At 38.3% G+C, this 22,338-nt stretch overlaps 1 protein-coding gene across 2 annotated transcripts in view; it reads left to right on the top strand.

Annotated features, from left to right (window-relative positions):
- gck (glucokinase (hexokinase 4)) overlaps window positions 1–21,919 on the top strand; it is a 30,071-nt gene extending 8,152 nt beyond the window's left edge. For both annotated transcript variants that reach the window (XM_020920675.2, XM_055148355.1), the window contains exons 3-11: window positions 4,186–4,348; window positions 5,040–5,188; window positions 6,877–6,996; window positions 7,349–7,444; window positions 7,520–7,619; window positions 9,405–9,588; window positions 13,145–13,300; window positions 17,314–17,547; window positions 20,913–21,919. In XM_020920675.2, coding sequence (XP_020776334.1) covers window positions 4,186–4,348; window positions 5,040–5,188; window positions 6,877–6,996; window positions 7,349–7,444; window positions 7,520–7,619; window positions 9,405–9,588; window positions 13,145–13,300; window positions 17,314–17,547; window positions 20,913–21,084 — 1,374 coding nt within the window. In that variant the 3' untranslated portion in view covers window positions 21,085–21,919. The remainder of the gene's footprint in view (window positions 1–4,185; window positions 4,349–5,039; window positions 5,189–6,876; window positions 6,997–7,348; window positions 7,445–7,519; window positions 7,620–9,404; window positions 9,589–13,144; window positions 13,301–17,313; window positions 17,548–20,912) is intronic.
- Window positions 21,920–22,338: the final 419 nt, after the last annotated feature.

Below are 22,338 nucleotides of genomic sequence, written 5' to 3'. Positions count from 1 at the left end.
AGTTTAGTGACACATTTCAACACACTGTGAGTTTTAATCGTGCATTTGGGCCCGATCAAGCAGAAGTAAAGAGCAAGGCCAAAAATTCAAGTTAATGCATCTGATATAAAAATGTATTGAACAGATACATATGTACTCTAGTTTATGAAACTGTTTACCTTTTTTCTGTATCATTTTTGGTTCTAAAGTTACATACATTTTAAACAGACCATGTATGAAACATGGAACAAAAATTATTTCCCAAATTTCAAAGACCTGCAAATCATGTAAATAAATGGATGTATTTCATCATATCTTGTGTTATTCCATCTTTGAACTGTTGATGAAGGTACATGATTTATTTATTTTTTATTTTTTTATTTTAAATGATAAAAATTTGCTTGGAAGGACTGACATATTTTATAGAAATATTTTCCTTTCATTTTGAAGTAATATTAAAGTATTCAGAAGAAAAAAGCTGACAAATTATGTAAAATCATGCACCTTCTACTTGTTGCACAATTTTCCCTCCGTTACTTTTCCCTCTGTTACTTTTCCCTCCGTTACCATGACCTTTATTAATAAAAAATGTCATTACTCAAAAAGTAAGAGGTTTTTCAACCTAATCTTGTACCATATGGTAGAAAACTATATGAAGCAAATATTCAAACCAGTTTGTTAAGGATATGTAAGTGAGAACCGCTAATTATCACTGTTTGGATTTATTGTCCAAAAAGTGCTGCATATTTCATTCCCTCCGTTACGGACATGAGTTTTTAATTTTTTGTCAACAACTTGAAAGAATATCACAGGTTTAACTTGACCCTGTTGGAGTGTAACTCTTTCCTACATTCTGATACTTTACTTATTTCAATAGTCCCTCTAGTTTCTGAATAAGAGACATTTGAATGTAAAAAATCTGCCCATTTCCCTCTGTTACCACTTGACCGGCCCCATTTAAGTCGTGTTTTATTGTTGTTACCTCCTCAAAATCAGACCTGGAGTTGTGTTTTTTGTTTCATTCACATGTTTGAGTAACACTTTATTATTAGTCTGTTGACATCTCCAAAGCTCAAAATGCTCTGTTCCACCTTCAGCTCCTTTTACCTTTAGTTCAGGAGAGGCTGGTATTTCCAGAGTTGAAATCGTCCAAATGAAATTCAATCTAAATGAAAAAAAAAAAATCTGCTACTTGCTGTTATGATGCAGCTATCCATATGCAGCGTGATGTTGTGATGTTTGTGTAACTGAAAAACTACTGGCTAATGCTTATTTGCTTGTGACTGTAATTTTATTTGAGAGTGTCTTGTTTAACAGCACGGGTGACCAGATTTTCAGAATTCGAAAACTGGGACACGCTGGGTTTGTGATAATCCATGTGTCATTCGTTCATTCGTTTTTCAAAATAAAACCAAAAATAAGAAAACGAAAAAAAAAAAATTTTTTTTTGTCTCCAAAACCAAAATGAAAAAACAGATAATGATTCAGTTTTTTCATTTTTCGATTTTGTGTTTAAATAAATAATGGAAAAAACAGATAACGCCTGTTTCCTGTTTCCGTGACTTAAACTGTGATACTGGACTGAACCTGGACTGAAATAGGACTAAACCAGGTCTAAACCAAGTCTAAACCAGTCTCAGTCCTAGTTTCAGTCCCGGGCTCAGTCCCAGTCCTGGTCTGGTCTCGGTCTCAGGAGTGACACGACTGGCCCGGACGTGCACCCTAGTAGACTGTCGGGTGATTAGGAAACTGGGACCAGATTGGGACCAGACCGGGACTGAGACCAGGACCAGACCAGGACTGAGATCAGGAGTGAGACCGTGACTGAGACCGGGACCAGACCGGGACTGAGACCAGGACTGAGATCTTGTTTAGTCCTGGTTCAATTCTGGTTTAGAGCTGGTTTAGTCCTGTTTTAGTCCTGGTTTAATCCTGTTTTAGTCCTGGTTTAGTCCTGGTTTAGTCCTGTTTCAGTCTGTATGCGGCGCAAAAGTCCGGCATCGCAGTTTATGTCATGAAAACAGAAAACGGACGTTATCCTTTTTTTCCCATTATTCATTTAAACACAAAATGGAAAAATTATTTTTATCATTTTTTAATTTTGGTTTTGGAGACAAATAATTAAGAAAATAGTAGTTTTTTTCATTTTCTTATTTTCGGTTTTATATTGAAAAACAAATGAACGAATGATACACGGATTTTCTGATGGTGAAAAAAGTGTGTAACATTGTCCGTTCTCGACTCACTTGTGGGTGATAATGTGAGGGACCTTTTTTTAAGCATGGTTTCTATAGTTTACCTAAACAAATGACAATATATTCCCCTCTTTACTGTTGGCAGGTGTCAAATTGGTCAAAAATAGGGACACCTGGCACATTTCTTGTATAAAACCGGGACAAATCACTGGTTTTGGATAAATATGTTGGGACAAGGGACACAGGGCTCAAAACTGGGACTGTCCCGGGTAAATACGGACGTCTGGTCACTCTAGTAACAACACAAATCATCTCACCTGTAGTTCCAAACTGTGTTTAAAAAAAAATAAAGCGCAGATTAAAGTCTAACTTGAGTAACATCGCGTGTAATAGTGCGATAAAAAAAGCTCAATTCTGACAGTATTCTGCGTCATATGTGGGTTTGGTTTTTGTAGTACTTGATTCCCAGTAGTTTTCCAGTGGGATTGTTTGACTCCGGCTGGGTTCAGACCTGTGTCCTTGGTCACGCCTGTCTGTTGTCTCCTGTCTCCACATGCTTTATACATGCCATTCATAAATACCAACATTTATTCTCCTCTCGATACGTCGTTATGTAACTGACATAAAATGTGTTGAATCTTGTGAGATTTTTGACATGTGATATGTGTAAAATGTGATCTCCTTAAAAATAGACCTGGAGTTGGGTTTTGTTTCATTCACATGTGCTTGAGTAACACTTTATTATTAGTTTGTCTACATTTCCAAAGCTCAAAATGCTCTGGTCCACCTTGTGATGTCATGAAGTGGTAGTTTTCAAGTTAACAGATGCATTTTACTTTTGGTTTAGTAAAGATTTAGTAAAGATCGGAAATGATCCAGGGCTGAAATGATCCAAATGATTCTAGTGAAGGAAGGTGTGTCTCAGTCCTACACCAGGACTAAACCAGGACTAAAGTGTCCGGACTGACCCGGACGTGCGCCCACACTGGGACCATACCGAGACCAGGACTGAGACCTGGTTTAGTCCTGGTTCAATTCTGGTTTAGAGCTGGTTTAGTCCTGGTTTAGTCCTGTTTTAGTCCTGGTTCAGTCTTGTTTTAGTCCTGTTTTAGTCCTGGTTCAGTCCTGTTTTAGTCCTGTTTTAGTCCTGGTTCAATTCTGGTTTAGAGCTGTTTTAGGCCTGTTTTAGTCCAGGTTCGGTCCTGTTTTAGTCCTGGTTCAATTCTGGTTTACAGCTGGTTTAGTCCTGTTTTAGTCCTGGTTCAGTCCTGGTTCAGTCCTACTTCAGTCCGTATGCAGCACAAAAGTCTGACATCACAGTCACGAAAACAGGAAACGGTCATTATCCATTTTTTCCATAATTGATTTAAACACAAAATCGAAAAATTTAAAATAATAATAATCTTAAAAACACAGTGGAGCACTTCCTGTATCACCACATGACATCACAAGGTGGAAAAGCGTGTTTTCAGTTACATGTGTGAGTGAAACAAAACTCAACTCCAGGTCTGTTTGTGAAAACTTTAATAAGTTATGTGCTCTTAAATTAATATTCAGATCCATTGAATCAAAGCTGCACTGTGTAACTTTTTGGTTTGGTTGGGGGTCCGTCACCTGCTTGTTTCTATGGTTACGTCATTGCCCTGTCTGGAATGTTCTACAATATGACTTTAAACAGCTCTACCTTAAATTTATTCAGTTACAAGTGGTTTTATTGCTCAAAAATTTCTAGAAAAACAGGCATTGTGACTGTGAGCGGGGTCGCCTCTCCACAGGTCTGACCTGTAACTTGGTCCGGTTTGGTCTCCATGAAGTTAGAAAGGTTTAATGCCATACTGCGAAACATTCCAGACAAAGCAAAAAGATAAAAGATCTCCATGGAGAAAATAGTTTGACATATCCTTCACCAGAAAAGTTAGACAATTCATTTTTAAAAACAAATGTATTGAAATTCAAATCCACAAACTGTTCAGACTTTAAAGGTGCACTGTGTAACTTTCCTCTGGTCCAGGTGGAGCGTTTCCTGGAGTCCTTCCGTCTGTCTTCGGACACACTGACTGACATTTCGTCTCGTTTGACCCGGGACATGATCAGGGGTTTGGACAGACGCTCACATCACCGGGCCCCAGTCAAGATGCTGCCCACGTTTGTCAGAGCCACGCCCGACGGGACAGGTAACACTCTCCTCTACAAAAGTCTCTCAACATCGAGAACAAAATATATAACTTATTTTACCTGAGATAAGTCATAGTTTAGTGCGTCGATTGTTGATTCTGTGAAAATCTGCTCTGTTCCTCAGTCCTCTGTGTTGTTTTTACCCTTTTTTTATGCAAGTGGCCATTGTTTTGTTTGTTTTTGACGCCTTCAGCCTTGTATCAGTGTTGAACATGATCCCGGTCTAGAACTACAGAAGCAGCTTTATCAACGCCCCAGAGTGAGAATGAGGAATGAATGAGAAATTATGAAATCTAAAGTGCTTTGAGAAGTTTGTGAAGTGCACAGGGTTCCCATAGTCATGGAAATCCTGGAAAAGTGTCTCTTTCACGCAACTGCATCGTTCTGTTAAGTTCTCGTTAGACTCTTCTGATTATTTCTGAACGTCTGCGGCTTTTTGTGTAAAAGAGACGACAATAAATGCACTGACAGTATTTTGAATGTTAAAAAACTATAATACCAAACCATAAGGTGAGTGGAAAGGGTTAACATTTTATATTTAGTCCTAAAAGTCTGATCAATTCTACACATGGAAAATTCACTTAAGGTCATGAAAAAGTCATGGAAAATGTTTGAAGTTTTGTCAGTGAAAAAGAGTGGGAACCCTGAGTGTAGTACAAACCCGATTCTTCTTTTTTTGACCCCGAACAGAAAAAGGCGACTTCCTGGCCCTGGACTTGGGCGGGACAAACTTCCGAGTGCTTCATGTTCGAGTGAAGCAGGATGAAAAGGCCGTGCTGAAGATGGACAGTGAGATCTGCGCCATCCCCCAGGACATCATGAGAGGGACTGGAGAACAGGTAACACCACTGACACTAATGCTAATGCCAGTACTAATGTTAATTCTACTACTACTACTACTACTACTACTACTACTACTACTACTACTACTACTACTGCTACTGCTAATGTTACTGCTAATGTTACTGCTAATGCTGCTACTACTACTTATACTACTTATACTACTTATACTACCTATCAGAGGTGTGGATTTGCAGGTCGTGACTTGGACTCAAGTCAGACTTAAATCACTATTTTAGGACATGAGACTTGACTTATTAAAGAGACTGGATAAAATAGACTAAGACCTGGGACTCGACTTGGACTTGAAGCTCAGTGACTCATGACTCGACTTGGACTTGAAGCTCAGTGACTCATGACTTGACTTGGACTTGAGGTCTGTGACTTGAGAAACTTGATGCTTCCGCTAAAAAAATGTTTTTAGAAAATACTTTTCTCTTTACAGTTGATACATGCATTGCTTAATTTTACAGGAATAAACTTTCAGTTCCACTTCTCTGTTACTTTGGGCGTAACTGAAGTACTGTGATATAGTATCCTCAATTGTACTACAGTAATATACAGTACAATACAGTAAAACAGAGGGACCTACATAGAACATGATCCTTCCAATTCAGTGCAGACGACACGACAAAATAACTGCATTTTTAAATCTTAATTCTTTCTATTTTGACCGTAATGATTCACACTAAGATCTTGTCAAAACATTTAAAAAGGAAAAAGCTGCATTTCTACAACTCTTATATAAATACTAAAAAATAAAATCTAAGCTTTGGTTTAAAGACTTGAAATGACTTTAATATGAAAGCAGACGACTTGGACTTGACTTGGACTTATGGGTCAGTGACGCAAGACTCGACTTGGACTTGCCTGTATTTGACTTGGGACTTGACTCGGACTTGAGGTCAAAGACTTGAGACTTACTTGAAAACAAAACAAAACAACGACTTGGTCCCACCTCTGCTGCTTAGTAACTTCCCCCAACACAACAGACCCTCTGCAGAGCTGTTTTAGTGACAGACCTCTCTCACTGTTTTCAGTCGATATCACAAACACTTAACCCAGACCTGTCCAAACTGTGGCTCAGGGGCCAAATGCAGCCCTCATACCAATTTGTCGTGACCCTCAGGCTTCCAGATGAATTAGCCTATATTTCCATAAACACATTTTACTGCAAGTTTTGGAAAATCAACCTTGATAAAGCCACAATAAAATATACACTACCAGTCAAACGTTTTTGTGCTTGACTGTTTTTGTTTTTTTTTCTTTCTTACCACGTTCTACATTTTATATACACAGAAAACATATGAAGCAAGATATATGGAATTATTTAGTAAAGGAAAAAAGTTAACTCTAAATGTTTTCTAACAAAGCAAAAGTAGGTAGTTTGAGGATTTGATATTTGATGCTTTCTGTGTGAAATGTAGAAAGTAGTAAACATAGAAAAAAATATTGAATGAGTGGGTGTGTCCAAACTTTTGACTGGTTGTGTAGTGTGTCCTTTTGGAGGATCTAAGGATGAATAAAGGTCCAGTGGATTTTAATTCATCTCAGAATTAACCAGTCTGCGTTGTCTCTATTTTTATTTTAAAATAAGTTTGGCTTAACCAGTACCACTTCTATGACTACTCCCGCTGTCCTGTTCCTCACTCGCATTGTAAGCTTCTGCTCCTCAAACCTGTTGCAGTTGTTCGACCACATCGCGGCGTGTCTGGGGACTTTCCTGGAGAATCAGGGCCTCAAAGATCAGGTGCTGCCTGTGGGCTTCACCTTCTCCTTCCCCTGTGAGCAGAAGGAGATCGACAAGGTACGAACACACGCACACACCACGTACATCTGCTCAGTAACTAACGAATCATACGCACGAGAATCAGATCACTCATCATACAAGGAGCATCCACAATCCAGCTCTGAGCCTGAATTAAATCTGGAACAATGCACAAAAACCATGGGGCACTTCTGTATTGAGAAAACGTTGTCTCAATACAGACAACGTTTCCAGGCTCCTCATTTTGGACGTCACACTCGCTTAGTCCACCTCTTTGTACAGTTTATGATTTGTACATTCTCCATATTTCCAGTATTTTTTTCCATTTACAGTGATCATAATATGTGAATCTAAAATGTGTGGTTAAATATGGTGGTGTTTGTGTGTGCAGAGTATCCTGATCCGCTGGACCAAAGGCTTTAACTGCTCCGGGGTGGAGGGCAAAGACGTGGTGCAGCTGCTGAAAGATGCCGTAAAAAGGCGAGGGGTGAGTGTGCCGTCTGTGAGCTCACGTCATAAACAGATCTACATCGAGTTTGAATAAATGAATCTGTCCTGTCAGGATTATGAGATTGGCTCTGTCGCCATGGTGAACGACACCGTGGGAACGATGATGAGCTGCGGATACAAACACCAAAGCTGTGAAATCGGCCTGATTATAGGTAAAATACTCTACTATAATAAATATTAATAGTAAATCTTTATTTGTAAAGCATGAGGTTTACAAAGCGTTGTACAAACAGCAAAGGACAATACAAAAAGCATAAAAACAGCATAGACAAAGCATACAAAAACACACAATTCAGTCAATTATAATAAAAAAATAATAATGAAAGGCCTAGTGTCGAAATGTTGTACTGTATGTCCTAATAAATCTCACATTTTGCAAGTAGGACAGTGTGCGGGATTTTTCTCTATGTTCTTGGGCTGCTCGCTCTCCTCCAACACACCGTCTCAAGTAACTGATGTGCGATATTCTCATTCTTTAAAAAATAAATGAATAAAATAGAATAAAATTAAGGAATAAAATCAAGCTAAAACCAGCTAAAGGAAGGCCAACCAATAAACATTAAGATTACAAATTTAAGAAGTGATTTAAAAGATGATACTGATGGTGTGAGCCTTATCTCCTCAGGCAGGTCGTTCCAAAGCTGAGACACCCGGACTGAAAAGGCTCAATCGCCTTCGTCCGGAGCCTGGACTTTGGAACAGCCACAGGGATCTGCCTGAGGTTCTGCGGCTGCGGGAGGCTCTTACAGGGTTAAAAGTTCTGAAATGTAACTTGCTTCAAGACCTAAATGAGCTTTAAAAGTGATCAGTAAAATCTTCAAATCAATTCTAAAACACACAGGCAGTCAGTAAAGGGAAGTAAAACAGAGAAAATGTGTTAAAAATTTGTCTGTTAAAACCAGTGAGGAGTTTTTAACAGAAATCAACATACCGAATTTTTCAGACTATAAGGCACACTTAAAATCATATTCAATTTTAAATTTTCTCAAAAATCAACAGTGCACCTTGTAATCCGGTGCACCTCATGTTTTAATTCTGGTGCTTAGTTCTGTGTTTACTGACCTCAAACCGATTTTATGTGGTACACGGCGCTCAGAAAACTGTCAAAATGCTTTAGCATGACTTTGATAAGCTATGAAGCCACACCACTTAATGGATTTTTGGAGGATTACGGCTACCGTAGTCAGGAGCCTCGTGAAGTAAGTCATGTCCTTTAGTCCAACAGAAGCTGACGCATCAGCGCACAAGGAGTGAGCTGTTTTTTCAGAGCTTATAGTTTATGCAAATTAGCCATGTAGTTTTATGTTTAGTTTCTGTAAAACGTAAACAAATGTGCAAAGCTGCATTGAACACATTATTACTAACTGTATATTGGAGAATTCCTCATAGAAAATTAAAAAACAAACTTAAATGATCCACCCACATTCACATTTATAATACACATTCACCAAGACATGGAGGCAACACCAGGTGAATTACACCATGATCTGCCAATGGATTGTGGACGTCTGGGCTAAGGATCAGTCTCAAGTGTCGTCCGTTTGTTTTGCTTAATGCGCCTTATAATCCAGTGCACTTTATTGTCCGAAAAATACAGTAATACCTGCACTAGTATGGATACTGCAAACAAAACATATGCATCTGTGAACATTGAGAGTAATGTGTGTGGACCATAGACTGCATAAATGAGCAGAGCTAACCTGTTAGTCATTAATGTCTTAAAATGTTCAAATTAATGTGCTGTACATGATCCTGGTGTTTTTAATGATACTCGGAAATCCAAATATGGACCTCAGCTTCAAATATGCCCCTATCACCGCTCAATGACTCCACTTGTTTATACAGTCTGTGGTGTGGACATTTACAGATGTTTCACCTGTACGTCTGTGTTTTGCGTGTGTGTTTTTCACCTGTACATGTGTGTATGTTTTATGCAGGGACGGGCACAAACGCCTGTTACATGGAGGAGATGTGTAATGTGAAGCGTGTGGAGGGCGAGGCGGGCAGGATGTGCATAAACACAGAGTGGGGCGGCTTCGGGGACGACGGTTCGCTGAAAGACATTCAGACCGAGTTTGACCGGGAAGTGGATCGCTCGTCCATCAACCCCGGAGTCCACATGTAAGAAAAACACAAAGTCAGTGTTGGGAAGGAACTGAATATATGTACCAAGAATACATATTCAGGATGCTCAGAATTTAGAGTACCTGTATTCTGGTGCAGTTGCTCTTTAATCTGGAGGTTTTCAGAGTTACTTATCTAAAATCAAAGCATACACGGCGATGCTTGATCACTCAATTTATACTTCAAACTGCACAAAATGAGTGAGACAATTTGAAACAATCTGAAACAGCTCTTGTGGTGAGGCATGTGTGATTTTTCCTTCTCCTTTTTTATTTTCCATTTCTCTAATCAGTGATAAAAAATTGCAGAACAAAGAATGAAACAACAAAAGAAGCTCTTTTTCAATTCAATGTCGTAGGGCTGAATGATTTATTGTTTTGGATTGAAAATCGCAATCTTAAACAACACGATTTTGGGAGCGTCAAAGCTGCATTTTTTTGCAGTGCTCCTAAAGCCCAATTTAAGGACGAAGTATAGATTTGCGTCGACTCAGCACACACTGCCGCTGTTGCCTTGTCGTCGTTTTTTATTTAGTTTTGTTTCTGTAAAACGTAAACAAATGTGGCAAAGCTGCATTAAACACATTATTACTCAATGTATACTGAAAGAAAGGAAAGCGGAGCACAAGAAATGTCTGTAGAGCGGATGTAGAGCCTTCATTGTCTATGTATATTGGACTTCACGGTTCATCGTCAAATCGTCAGTGCAGGACTCTGGTGTGATGTAAGTTTTAGAGCCCGACCGATATATCGGTTGGCCGATATTATCGGCTGATATGGGCAACTTTAGGCATATCGGCTAGGGGGCCGATATTTCACGTGGGCATGTTATACCTCGTTATAAAGCTTAGACTCTCTACATTCTGTTAATTTAATCCAATTTACAGACAGATAAATGTCCTAATATGCGGCTCCACATCAGTATTTATCTACGGAGTCATTTGTCTGTGTGTGTCCGTACTGTCCCTGAACACACCACAGAGTCGCGTCAATCACGTGTGTTTGTTTACACCTGCAGACACAGATCCAAACACTGAGATTATATTCTTTTTACGGACAATCGGTTTGAGTCTGGATTAAAAGGACATTTATTAGTGCAGATTTGTGATGTGAGGAGGAGCCTGTGTGAGCGGTGAGTGTTGGAAATATGTCGACTCTGAAGCTAGTTTTTGTCATTTGTTATGGGTTAGCTGCTGTAGCTCCCGCACATAAACAGACTGTTTTCTATTGGTCTGTTCTAAAGTGACTATATTGGCCGTATATTTGCTACTGGACCTGCACTGATATGTAAATGAGCTGTGAATAGACGTGTGAATTATGACATTTGCGCATATAATTAATTACCGCGGCGCGCACGTATTTACGGCTAAAGGCTAATAGCGCTACTTTCTTTACTAGTTATGGGTCCGTCGCGAACGAAATGACTCTTAGAACCGGCTCTTTGAAGGGAACGACGGGAGCCTGATCCTTATTGGGAGCCGTGTTTTCTCTTTCTCTCACTTTTTTTCTCTTCACGCCGCGTGCAGATTCGTGGTTTGACAGCGGCAGCGGCTGAAAACGAAACTTTGAGAAATTTGCGTGTACGTAGGATTAAAAAAAATAAAAATAAAAAAAAAAACGAGCATTTTTGACTGTAGTTTAGCATAAAATAAATAAGTCCCGGTTTAGTCCTTTTTCAGTCCTAGTTTAGACCTGGTTCAGTCCTGATTCAGTCCTGCTTTAGACGTGCTTTAATCCTGCTTGCAACAAAACAATCTGAAGAGCTGCTTGGGAGCCAAAAGAACCAGCAGCTTTTAGTGAGCCGAGCCAAAAGAGCCGGTTCTCTAAAAAGAACTGGAATACCCATCACGAGTGTCTAGAATGTGATGCAAAAATGCCATTAAGCCAACCTACTGTCTGTAAATATGATGTAAAGAGGCAGAATAACAATAAATGTTGCCTAAATAAACCCAATTTAAAATCCACCAGAGCCAAACCTAAGTTTTTTAAACAATTCAACATTTACAGTGAATTTTTACATCACTAAATATATCGGCAATTATATCGGCTATCGGCAGCTCCAACTGCCATTATATCGGTTTCATATCGGCCACAGCAAAATCCATATCGGTCGGGCTCTAGTAAGTTTCTGTGATGTTTGTGTTCATGTGCACTGAAACTTGATTTGGAAAAAAAAAAAGCGTGGATGAAATCGAAATCACAATATCTGCCAGAAAAATGGCACTTCATTTTTTTCTTAAAATCGTTCAGCCCAACAGTGCAGCGTAGTGTTTTTAGGGTATAATTTAAATGCAAGACGTGTAAGAGTGTTCTAAGTATTCAGTAACAGTGCTCTGATTGAACCATATATCAGAATACTTTACAAAATATATTTTAATGCACGTATTCAGTATTCTGTAAAGGCAAAAGTGAAGGAATGGCTCAGGTTGCTAGTTCAGTCTCACCTCTGACCAGTGCATGCTGTTCAGTGTTGGGATTAACGTGTTATAAAAGTAGCAAATTACTGTAATGTGTTGCTTTTTGCTGTAACGAAGTAATGTTATGGCATTACACGGTAAAAAATGGTAATATTTTACTCGGTACAAATGTCAATAACACACGTTACAATGCTTTTTTAACCTGGATTGAAGTGGTGGATTTTTGTTTTAATTCATACAAATTTGCTAAAATCACCGCGATGTCAGCAGCGGTGGAACGCCAAAGTTACAGTTCTAAATGTCGGGACGGGCCCGCAGGTGTGCCCGCGTAGGCTGAAAATCCTAGTCCAAGATTAGTCCTTGTTTGGTCCTGGTTCAGTCTGTATATGGCACAAAAGTTCAGCATCTTCGCTCGCTGATTGTTATTTGAAAATCAGAAACAGTTATTTTGGTGAGAATAACTTGAAGTGCTGCAATAATCGTGTAATGCCTTACATTTTAAATTCAGCAATGCAACAAATCACTTTGAATTGACAGTAACACGTCATAAATAACACATTACAGTTTTGAAATAACTCGCCCAACAGTGATGCTGTTGTTGTGTCCAAAGGCAAGACAAGTGTGAATGAGTGATTTGTGAGGTCCCTGTTTGTCAATCTCAGAAACACTTTGGTTATACATGACTTAAAGGGCCCATTTTACACCATTTTCTGACCTGGAATTGTGTTGTTTTTTTTTTTATTCACACATGTTTAACACACAAACCTGCATATTTAGGTTTGAGTTTCAGAAAAAAAAACCTCCAAAACCCCATTTACTAGAATCATTTGGATAATTTCAGCCCTGGAACTGCCAAATCTCTCCAGAACAAAAAGTAAAAGGAGATGAAAAACTACCGCTTCATGACATCACAAGGTGGAACAGAGCATTTTGAGCTTTTGGAGATGTAGACAAACTAATAAATGATTAATCAAACATGTGACTCACTTGTGGTAGCGTGAGAATGTCCTTTGGGAACCACTGAATAAGGGAATTAGGTTTGGGGAAGTCCACTGTGTCTTTATGTAATTATGTAATATTTCTGTAATTTTTCTATTCCGCTGATTTGTCCTAAAAAGTGCAAATCTTCATTTTCAGATTTGAGAAGATGATCAGCGGCATGTACCTGGGTGAGATAGTGCGCCTCCTGCTGGTGAAAATGACTAAGGACAAAATTCTGTTCAATGGAAAAGTCTCAGAAAAGCTGCAGACCTCGGACACCTTTCTCACAAAGTTCATCTCCGAGATTGAAGAGTGAGTACTCAGAGACCTGGTTTAGTCCTGGTTTAGTTCTCATACAATACTGGTTTAGACCGTTTTTTTCTAAATATAAGACAGTAGATGAAGAACCTTTAAAATCTACCAAGAGGCTCTGGTTAGTTCTGGTTTAGTTCTCATTTAATCCTGGATTTTGACACTGTCCTAGTTTAGTTTTGGTGTAGTTTTTCTTTTTTGGCCCAAGTTGAATCTGTAGGGGGATGTTGAAACTTATTTATTCTTGGGGTAATTCTAATCTAGACTTGTTTTGGTCCTGTTTTACATCCTAGATTAGTCCTGGTCTAGTCCAGACTTAGTTCTGGGTTTAAAAAGCCTGTACCTGTTTTTCTTGCCACAGTACAGATATATTGTAAAAGCAGGTTTTGAGGGTTTCTAGATTTCAGTGTCTCCTTAAAAAAAACAAAAAACAATCCAATTAATCATTAAACATTTAAAACAATCAATTAATTCATTCTAATTCCCATAAACACAAGATTTCAAATTCATTATCTTCTAAAAATACTCAAAAACCTCTAAAGTACATTTACAAAATTCATAAGAGTTATTCATCTCTAAAATCCAATTCATGAAAAACGTGACCATCGAGGACAAATGTCATGAGTCAAACACGTTTACATCTACACAATACATCTGTAGTACAATCGGTCTGAATGTTTACACGGTTGAAGAAGCCTGATGTTGACACACCTGCTGCTCAGAAGCTGCTGGTTTAGCCCGTGAGAGAAAGTGTGGGAGTTAGAGCAAGTGATAAGGTCAACTCGAAGTGTGTTCTAGTTTTTTGTTGTTGTGTATGAAAGTCGACTGTCCCATCACAAAACGTTTAAAGGGAAGCGGTCATTCTAGTCGTCTGCTCTGATCTTAACCAAACTAAAAAACTCATTGCGGTGAATTACTTTAAAACACTTTAAATGAACTACTATACTTGTTTTAACTCATGAATTAAGACAGCAAAAACTAGGAATAGTGGCCCGTGGGGTTAATTTGTCTCATTACCGTGTTTTCCGGGCTATTAGACGCGCTCTTAAGCCTCCAACACCATCAAAAAACAACTGCACGCCCAACAATCCAGAATGCCCTAAAGACGTATCCACTCGGGTGTCCCAGCGCAACTTCAGTAAACTGCAAAGCCGCACCACCCACAGAGCACGCAAACACACACGGAGCAGACAGCGAAAAACACCCACAGCCACACTCATCACTCCACGCCGACGAGGAACAGAACGGAGGAACGAACCAAAAAAAGCGAGTGCAATGTGCCACTTCTAGACACAACTGAATAACTGAGTCACTGCGAACACGCCGACAATCCAGCGGTCCCAGACAGCACCCTCCCTACACGCCACAACTGAACAAAGCCCAGAGTCACCGTGAACAAACAAACAAAGTCCCACTGACCCATTCAACTGTTGTGTTTCGTTTAAAGTCCGGTGCGGTTTATTTGTGAAAAAAGTTCTCAAATAGACCATTTAATGACAGTGCGCCTTATAATCCAGGGCGCCTAATAGTGCAGAAAATACGGTACTACTGACAAATGCAGAGTGTGTCATTGGTTTGTACATGTGACCAAATTCAAACTGAATATTTGTAACTTGTATTTTAGTTTTTGCAAAGAGACGTGTATTTATAAGTGTATCTTTTTTCTTTTGCCAAAAAAAATCTATATATATACATTTGTAAAACTGAAAATTCTGTTTGTAAAATGTGATTTGCAAATTTTTTGGATTTGTGGACCAATTACATGAATTCACAGATTTCCTCTATGACATATTTTTGAGATTCTTTTCTCGAGAAATCCACAAACCGAGGAAACAAACAGCCGATTCACAAACACAAACATCCACTAGAGGGCAGTGTTATTATAGACATAAAGTTAAATTAGCAAGACACTGTGAGGTTGGATAACAAATATAATCATTTAATAACAACACATCATAATTAATAATCAAAAAGGAACTGACCTTGTTCACAATTCATTAATATTACACAGACGTGTATGTATGGTATATGAGGATATGTAACTTTAATGAATTATCTACAAGGTCAGTTGCTTATTGATTATTAATTATGATGTGTTGTTATTAAACTACACCTTATAGTCTCTTACTAACTTAACTTAACACCTATAACAACACTGCCCTCTAGTGGATGTCTGTGTATGTGTTTGTGGATTTCTCAAAAAGAGTGTCTCAAAAATACGGAGGAAATTTGTGAATTTGTGTAAATGGTGTTCCACAAATGGAAATCACTAATCTAATTTTACAGAACCAAAAGACCAAAATACAAGTTATAAATATGAAATTTGGGTTTGTGGGCATCAAAACACATGTACAAACCAGTGATTACTTGTAGATCACCCTCTGTGCATTTGTGAATATTAATGAGACAAAAGTAATCCCATATTATTGCCCCCGGTTTAAATCCCATGTAGTTTTTGATGCTCTAAAGATAATTTTGTTGTTTTCTACAAAAATAAATTCATGAATCTTGAACTGAACCTTTAATCTTCCTTGTGATTCCATTGCCATCCGTCTCTCTCAGGGAGGGAGAGAACAACACCAAACATCCTGTCCTGTCCTTTTTAGACCTGGTTTAGTCCTGGTTTAGTCCTGGTTTAGCTCTGGTTTAGTCTGTTTAGTCTGGTTTAGTCTGGTTTAGTCCTGGTTTAGCTCTGGTTTAGTCCTGGTTTAGTCCTGGTTTAGTCTTGGTTTAGTCCTGGTTTAGCTCTGGTTTAGTCCTGGTTTAGTCCTGGTTTAGTCCTGGTTTAGTCTTGGTTTAGTCTTGGTTTAGTCCTGGTTTAGTCCTGGTTTAGTCATGGTTTAGCCCTGGTTTAGTCTTGGTTTAGACCTGGTTTAGTCCTGGTTTAGTCTTGGTTTAGTCCTGGTTTAGCTCTGGTTTAGTCCTGGTTTAGTCCTGGTTCAGTCTTGGTTTAGTCCTGGTTTAGGTTTAGTCCTGGTTTAGTCCTGGTTTAGTCTTGGTTTAGTCCTGGTTTAGCTCTGGTTTAGTCCTGGTTTAGTCCTGGTTTAGTCCTTGGTTTAGTCTTGGTTTAGTCCTGGTTTAGTCCTGGTTTAGTCTGGTTTAGTCCTGGTTTAGTCCTGGTTTAGTCTTGGTTTAGTCCTGGTTTAGTCCTGGTTTAGTCCTGGTTTAGTCTTGGTTTAGTCCTGGTTTAGTCCTGGTTTAGTCCTGGTTTAGTCCTGGTTTAGTCCTGGTTTAGTCCTGGTTTAGTCCTGGTTTAGTCTTGGTTTAGTCCTGTTTAGCTTGTTTAGTCCTGGTTTAGTCTGGTTTATTGGTTTAGTCTGGTTTAGTCTCTGGTTTAGTCCTGGTTTAGTCTGGTTTTCAGTCCTGGTTTAGTCTTGGTTTAGTCTTCCTGGTTTAGTCCTGGTTTAGTCCTGGTTTTAGTCCTTGGTTTAGTCCTGGTTTAGCTCTGGTTCAGTCCTGGTTTAGTCTTGGTTTAGCCCTGGTTTAGTCCTGGTTTAGCCCTGGTTTAGTCTTGGTTTAGACCTGGTTTAGTCCTGGTTTAGCTCTGGTTTAGCTCTGGTTCAGTCCTGGTTTAGTCCTGGTTTAGCTCTGGTTCAGTCCTGGTTTAGTCTTGGTTTAGTCTTGGTTTAGTCCTGGTTTAGTCCTGGTTTAGTCCTGGTTTAGTCTTGGTTTAGTCCTGGTTTAGTCCTGGTTTAGTCCTGGTTTAGTCCTGGTTTAGTCTTGGTTTAGTCCTGGTTTAGTCCTGGTTTAGTCCTGATTCTCACTGAGATAGTTTAGTTTTTCTCATTTAGTCCCTGTGAAGTTCTGTTATAGAAATGGTTTATTTATTTATTTTGGGTTTAAATTAAACTTGTCCTAGAGTTTTGTCTTAATATATTGGGGGGAAAAAATGCAAATGGTAAATTATAACATGACTTAGTTGTTTTCTGTGACAATGACAATAAAATCTTGATTCTTGAATTGACTCTTGAATCCATTTCCATCTTTGATCTAACTCCGGCCGTCTCTTTCAGGGAGGGCAGCGGCGAGGACAACACCAAGCGTATCCTGTCTGACCTGGGTCTGCAGTGGAGCGCCGCCGACCTCAGAGCCGTGCGTTTGGTTTGCGACACCGTCTCGTCCCGTTCGGCTCGGCTCTGCGCGGCGGCGTTAGCGGCCATCGCGAACCAGATCCGCACCAACCGAGGCCTGGACCATCTCGACGTCACAGTGGGCGTGGACGGGACAGTCTACAGGAAACATCCAGCGTAAGGAAACGACTCATTTCTGCGGGGTGGCGCTAACTGTAAGCACTGCTCCGTCTGAGGCTTTGTTAGAATTTAATCTTAAATTTTAATTTACCACAATCCGACCAGAAAGAACTGATTTATCTATAAACAAGTCTGGTCACTCGCCACGTTTACATGATGTTTTTTTAATTCAGAATTAATTGTTCTGAATTATATTGTTTGGAATTAAAATATTGTGCTTTGAGTTTACATAGAAATAATAATTCTGAATTGAGATTTACATGGAAAACTACGACGGAGTATAAGGGTCAGATAAAAAAAAAAACATGCTGGCGCTACGAGAATAAAGTCGTAACATTTTGACATTAAAGTCGTAATATTATGAGAATAAAGTCGAAGCCAGAAAAAGTCGTAATTTTACGAGAATAAAGTCGTAAACTTACAAGAATAAAGTAGTAATTTTATGAGAATAAAGTAAAGTAGTAAAATACTGCTCGGAAAGTATGAAGAGTGGAGAATGGAGAATTTGGAGCATTTTCTAAAGGAGAAAATCCGTGTATCATTCGTTCATTCGACTGAACAAGGACTGAATCAGGACTAAATCAAGTCTGGAACCAAACCAGAAAGACCAGGATTGAGACCGGGACCAGACCAGGACTGAAAACAGTTTAGTCCTAGTTTAGTCCTGGTTTAAGTCACAGAAATGGGAAATGGCATTTACGTGACTTTAAAATGCGATGCGGGAATATTGCGCCACATACAGACTGAACCAAGACTGAACCAGGACTAAACCGTTTTCAGTTCTTGTCTGATCCCGGTCTCAGTCTTGGTCCCTGACTCAGTTCTTGTCTAAGTTCTGGTCTCAGTCCTGGTCTGGTCTCGGACCTCATTTAGTCCTGGTTTAGTCCTGGTTTAGTCCTGGTTCAGTCCTAGTTCAGTCCTGGTTCAGTTCGGAGGTGCAAATAATGAAGAAAATTGTTGTTTGTTTTCTTATTTTTAGTTTTATATTGAAAAACAAGGTTCTTCTTCTGCCGCATTTTTCACTTTGACTTTGATTTTATTATGACTTCATTCTCGTAATATTATAACTTTATTCTCATAATATTACGACTTTATTTTAACTTCGACTTTATTCTCGTAAAATTACGACTTTATTCTCGTAAAATTACGACTTTATTCTCGTAAAATTAAGACATTTTCTGGCTTTGACTTTATTCTCATAATATTATGACTTTAATGTCGAAATGTTACGACTTTATTCTAGTAGCACCAGCTTTTTTATTTTATTTTATACTCCATCGTAGAAAACACATTAAATCGCCTTTGTTTAATTCCACTCAACATCTGGAGGGGTTCTGATTGGACAGGGACACAAACTTATTTACATCGACCAGAAGAAAACACACACTTCAGCTGCTAACGGATTTTTTGTCATCTCGGTCTTGTCGTTACGCCGTGGACACAAACATGATCCAAGCTTTTTCCGCAATCGATCTGAATTAATTTCGAATTATGAATACGAATCCGAGAAGAGAAGAGTGTCGGAGAAAGGAGGAAGAAGACAAACTCTACCTCAGTCCACTCCCGCATCCCGCTCGCAAATCCAAAGAGACGTGGATGAAAGTCCGAAGCCAGGACTGGTGGAGCTGGATCAGGTCAGAATCGCAACCCAACGAGCATGTGAACAACCGGAATTATTTATTTATTATTAAAAACAATAAACGCTTACATCAGGGGTGTCAAACTCAAATTCACAGAGGGCCAAAATGTAAAAACTGGGACTAAGTCATGGGCCAAACTAAATATTTACTGAAAAATGTTTGCATGTTTTCTCTTCTTTCGAGATATGTAATGTTAAACCTTTTCTTATTTAAATAAATGTTTAATCATAGTTTTGCTTAAACACTGAATCCAGAACAAGCAAAATAGAAAATAATAATAAAATATTGAATAATAATGCAGGTCAACTCTAAAATATATTTGATATGATCTCGCAGGCAAAATTTGGCCTGAGTTTGACATGTCTGGTTTACATGATCGAGGAATAAATTAAATGGGCTTTGAAATCGGAATAAATCACCCACTTACTTCAGAATAAAGTTTAATTCTGAATAATCATTTTTATTAGGAAGCGTTTACATGGTCTTTTTAAAGCGGAACTATTTTTTAATCAGAATTAAATCTTTCTGTTGAAATTCAAACACCTAACTTTTTTTTTTGCCAGTGTTTGTGAATGTGTGTGCATTGAATATTTCATCAATACACATACATGTAGACCTCCCCCAGCGTGATGTCACTGCAGAGTATCAATAAACAATAAATATGAGCCAAAAGATTATGATCACTAAATAAAATAAAACAAATGATCCCTTCATCATTACAGTTGTTATTTGAGGACGTACGAAAAGTAAAAGATTTGGGTTTACAGTTCTCAGATTTTTGACATTCAAATGTCTCTTATTCAGAAACCAAAGGGACTATTGAAATAAGTAAAGTATCAGAATGTAGGAAAGAGTTAACACTCCAACAAGGTAAAGTTAAACCTGTGATATTCTTTCAAGTTGTTGACAAAAAATTTAAAAACTCATGTCGGTAACGGAGGGAATGAAATATGCAGCACTTTTTGGACAATAAATACAAACAGTGATAACTCTTGGTTCTCACTTACATATCCTTAACAAACTGGTTTGAATATTTGCTTCATATAGTTTTCTACCATATGGTACAAGATTAGGTTGAAAAACCTCTTACTTTTTGAGTAATGAGATTTTTTATTAAAAAAGGTCATGGTAACGGAGGGAAAAGTAACGGAGGGAAAATTGTGCAAGTAGAAGGTGTGTGATTTTACATCATTTGTCAACTTTTTTCTTCCAAATACTTTAATATTACTTCAAAATGAAAGGAAACTCTTTCTATAAATATGTCAGTCCTTCCAAGCAAATTTTTATCATTTTAAATATATTTTTTTGTTGAAAAATCATATACCTTCATCAACAGTTCAAAGATCGACTAACATAAGATATGATGAAATACATCCATTTATTTACATGATTTGCAGGTCTTTGAAATTTGGGAAATAATTTTTGTTCCATGTTTCATACATGGTCTGGTTAAAACGTATGTAACTTTAGAACCAAAAATGGTACAGAAAAAAGGTGAACAGTTTCATAAACTAGAGTACATATGTATCTGTTGAATACATTTTTATATCAGATGCATTAACTTGAATTTTTGGCCTTGCTGTTTACTTCTGCTTGACCGGGCCCAGTATTTCAATTTCTTTTTTAATTTACCTTTAACATTGCGGTTGCTAGGCAACAGTGACAGAGTTATGAGTTATTACGTCGGTGTGTGTAATTTCTTCGTCTTGTGTTTTTCTGTAGCTTCAGCGCTAAGCTCCAGTCCGTGGTCAAAGAGCTCGCCCCTCAGTGCTCGCTCAAGTTCGTGGTTTCGGAGGACGGCAGCGGTAAAGGTGCTGCCATGGTAACGGCGGTGGCCCAGAGAATCGCCGCCCAGTCGCACCTGATCGACGACAGTGACGAAGAAGACGACTGATCAAACGTGGGTTTTGTGTCCTTAGGCAAGACACTTCACCGGCTTTTTCTCTCACGGATGTAACTGTAAAAGTGAGAGTTTCCAGTGGAAGTGGAGGAAAATAAACTTTATTTTATTATTTTGTGTTACTGTTTAGTCCAGGTGTTATAAAGTCCAAATTTATATAATGTTAAGTCCTGGTTTAGTCCTATTTTAGTCCTGGTTTAGTTCTGGTTTAGTCTTTGTTTAGTCATATTTTAATCCTGATTTAGTCCAGTTTTAGCCCTGATTTTTAGTCCTGGTTTAAGTTCAGGTTTAGTCCTGGTTTAGTCCTATTTTAGTTCTGGTCTAGTCCTGGTTTAGTTCTAGTTTAGTCTTGGTTTAGTCCCCTTTTAGTCCTGGTTTAGTCTTGACTTGTCTCTAGTTCTCATTGACATGTTACTTATTTATTTAGTTTGGGTTTAAACAAAACTTGTCCTGGAGTTTTTTTCCTAATTTATTGAAGAAAAAAAAAAATGTTATGCAAATGTTGAAATATTCTGTCAGAATATTGTTAAATATTTGTAAATAAAAAAGAAATAAGATTTATGTATCCACTAAAGGAAATATGTGCGTTTTTATCATATATTCAGTATATTCAGAATATATTTAGTTTTAAATTGTTTATAATGACTATGTTTTATTGCAAAAATGTAAAATTGTAATAAACTGGCCTCTTAAACAAATAATAATTACATCTCATTTAATTACATGTTTAATTCAGTTTATAAACCTTGTGGCCGTGGCTGTTCTGTCTTCAGCTCAAACGGTGCGGTGAGAAAAACAGGAAATAAAACAAAAATTCTTCCTTCTGTGACCACGTGCGGTTCATTTTCCCTTAAGTCATTTCACTCGTAATCCACAAGATGGCGCTCAACACTGGCGTAAGATTTCACTGAGCCCAAGGTGAGAGTCTGAGCTGATACGAGCACGTGGTCCTTGTTTTTGTGCTGACTTCTGTTAACTCTTGGTTTGGGTTAGACCTGGTTTAGTCCTGGTTTAGATCTGGTTTAGTCCTGGTTTAGATCTGGTTTAGACCTGGTTTAGTCACACTACATTTAAGGGCATGTTATTTGTATTTTATAAAATACTTGAAATATCTTTGTCTACAGCCACTCCTAGGTCTATTACTACTATTACTGCTACTACTACTTCTACTACTATTACTGCTAGTACTACTACAACTACTACTACTGATACTACTATTATACTACTACTACTACTGATACTACTATT

This window comes from Boleophthalmus pectinirostris, unplaced genomic scaffold, assembly GCF_026225935.1.
Source record: "Boleophthalmus pectinirostris isolate CB_2022bp ecotype Guang Dong unplaced genomic scaffold, ASM2622593v1 HiC_scaffold_12, whole genome shotgun sequence".
NCBI lineage: Eukaryota > Metazoa > Chordata > Actinopteri > Gobiiformes > Gobiidae > Boleophthalmus > Boleophthalmus pectinirostris.
This window is presented reverse-complemented; position numbering and strand designations above follow the sequence as displayed.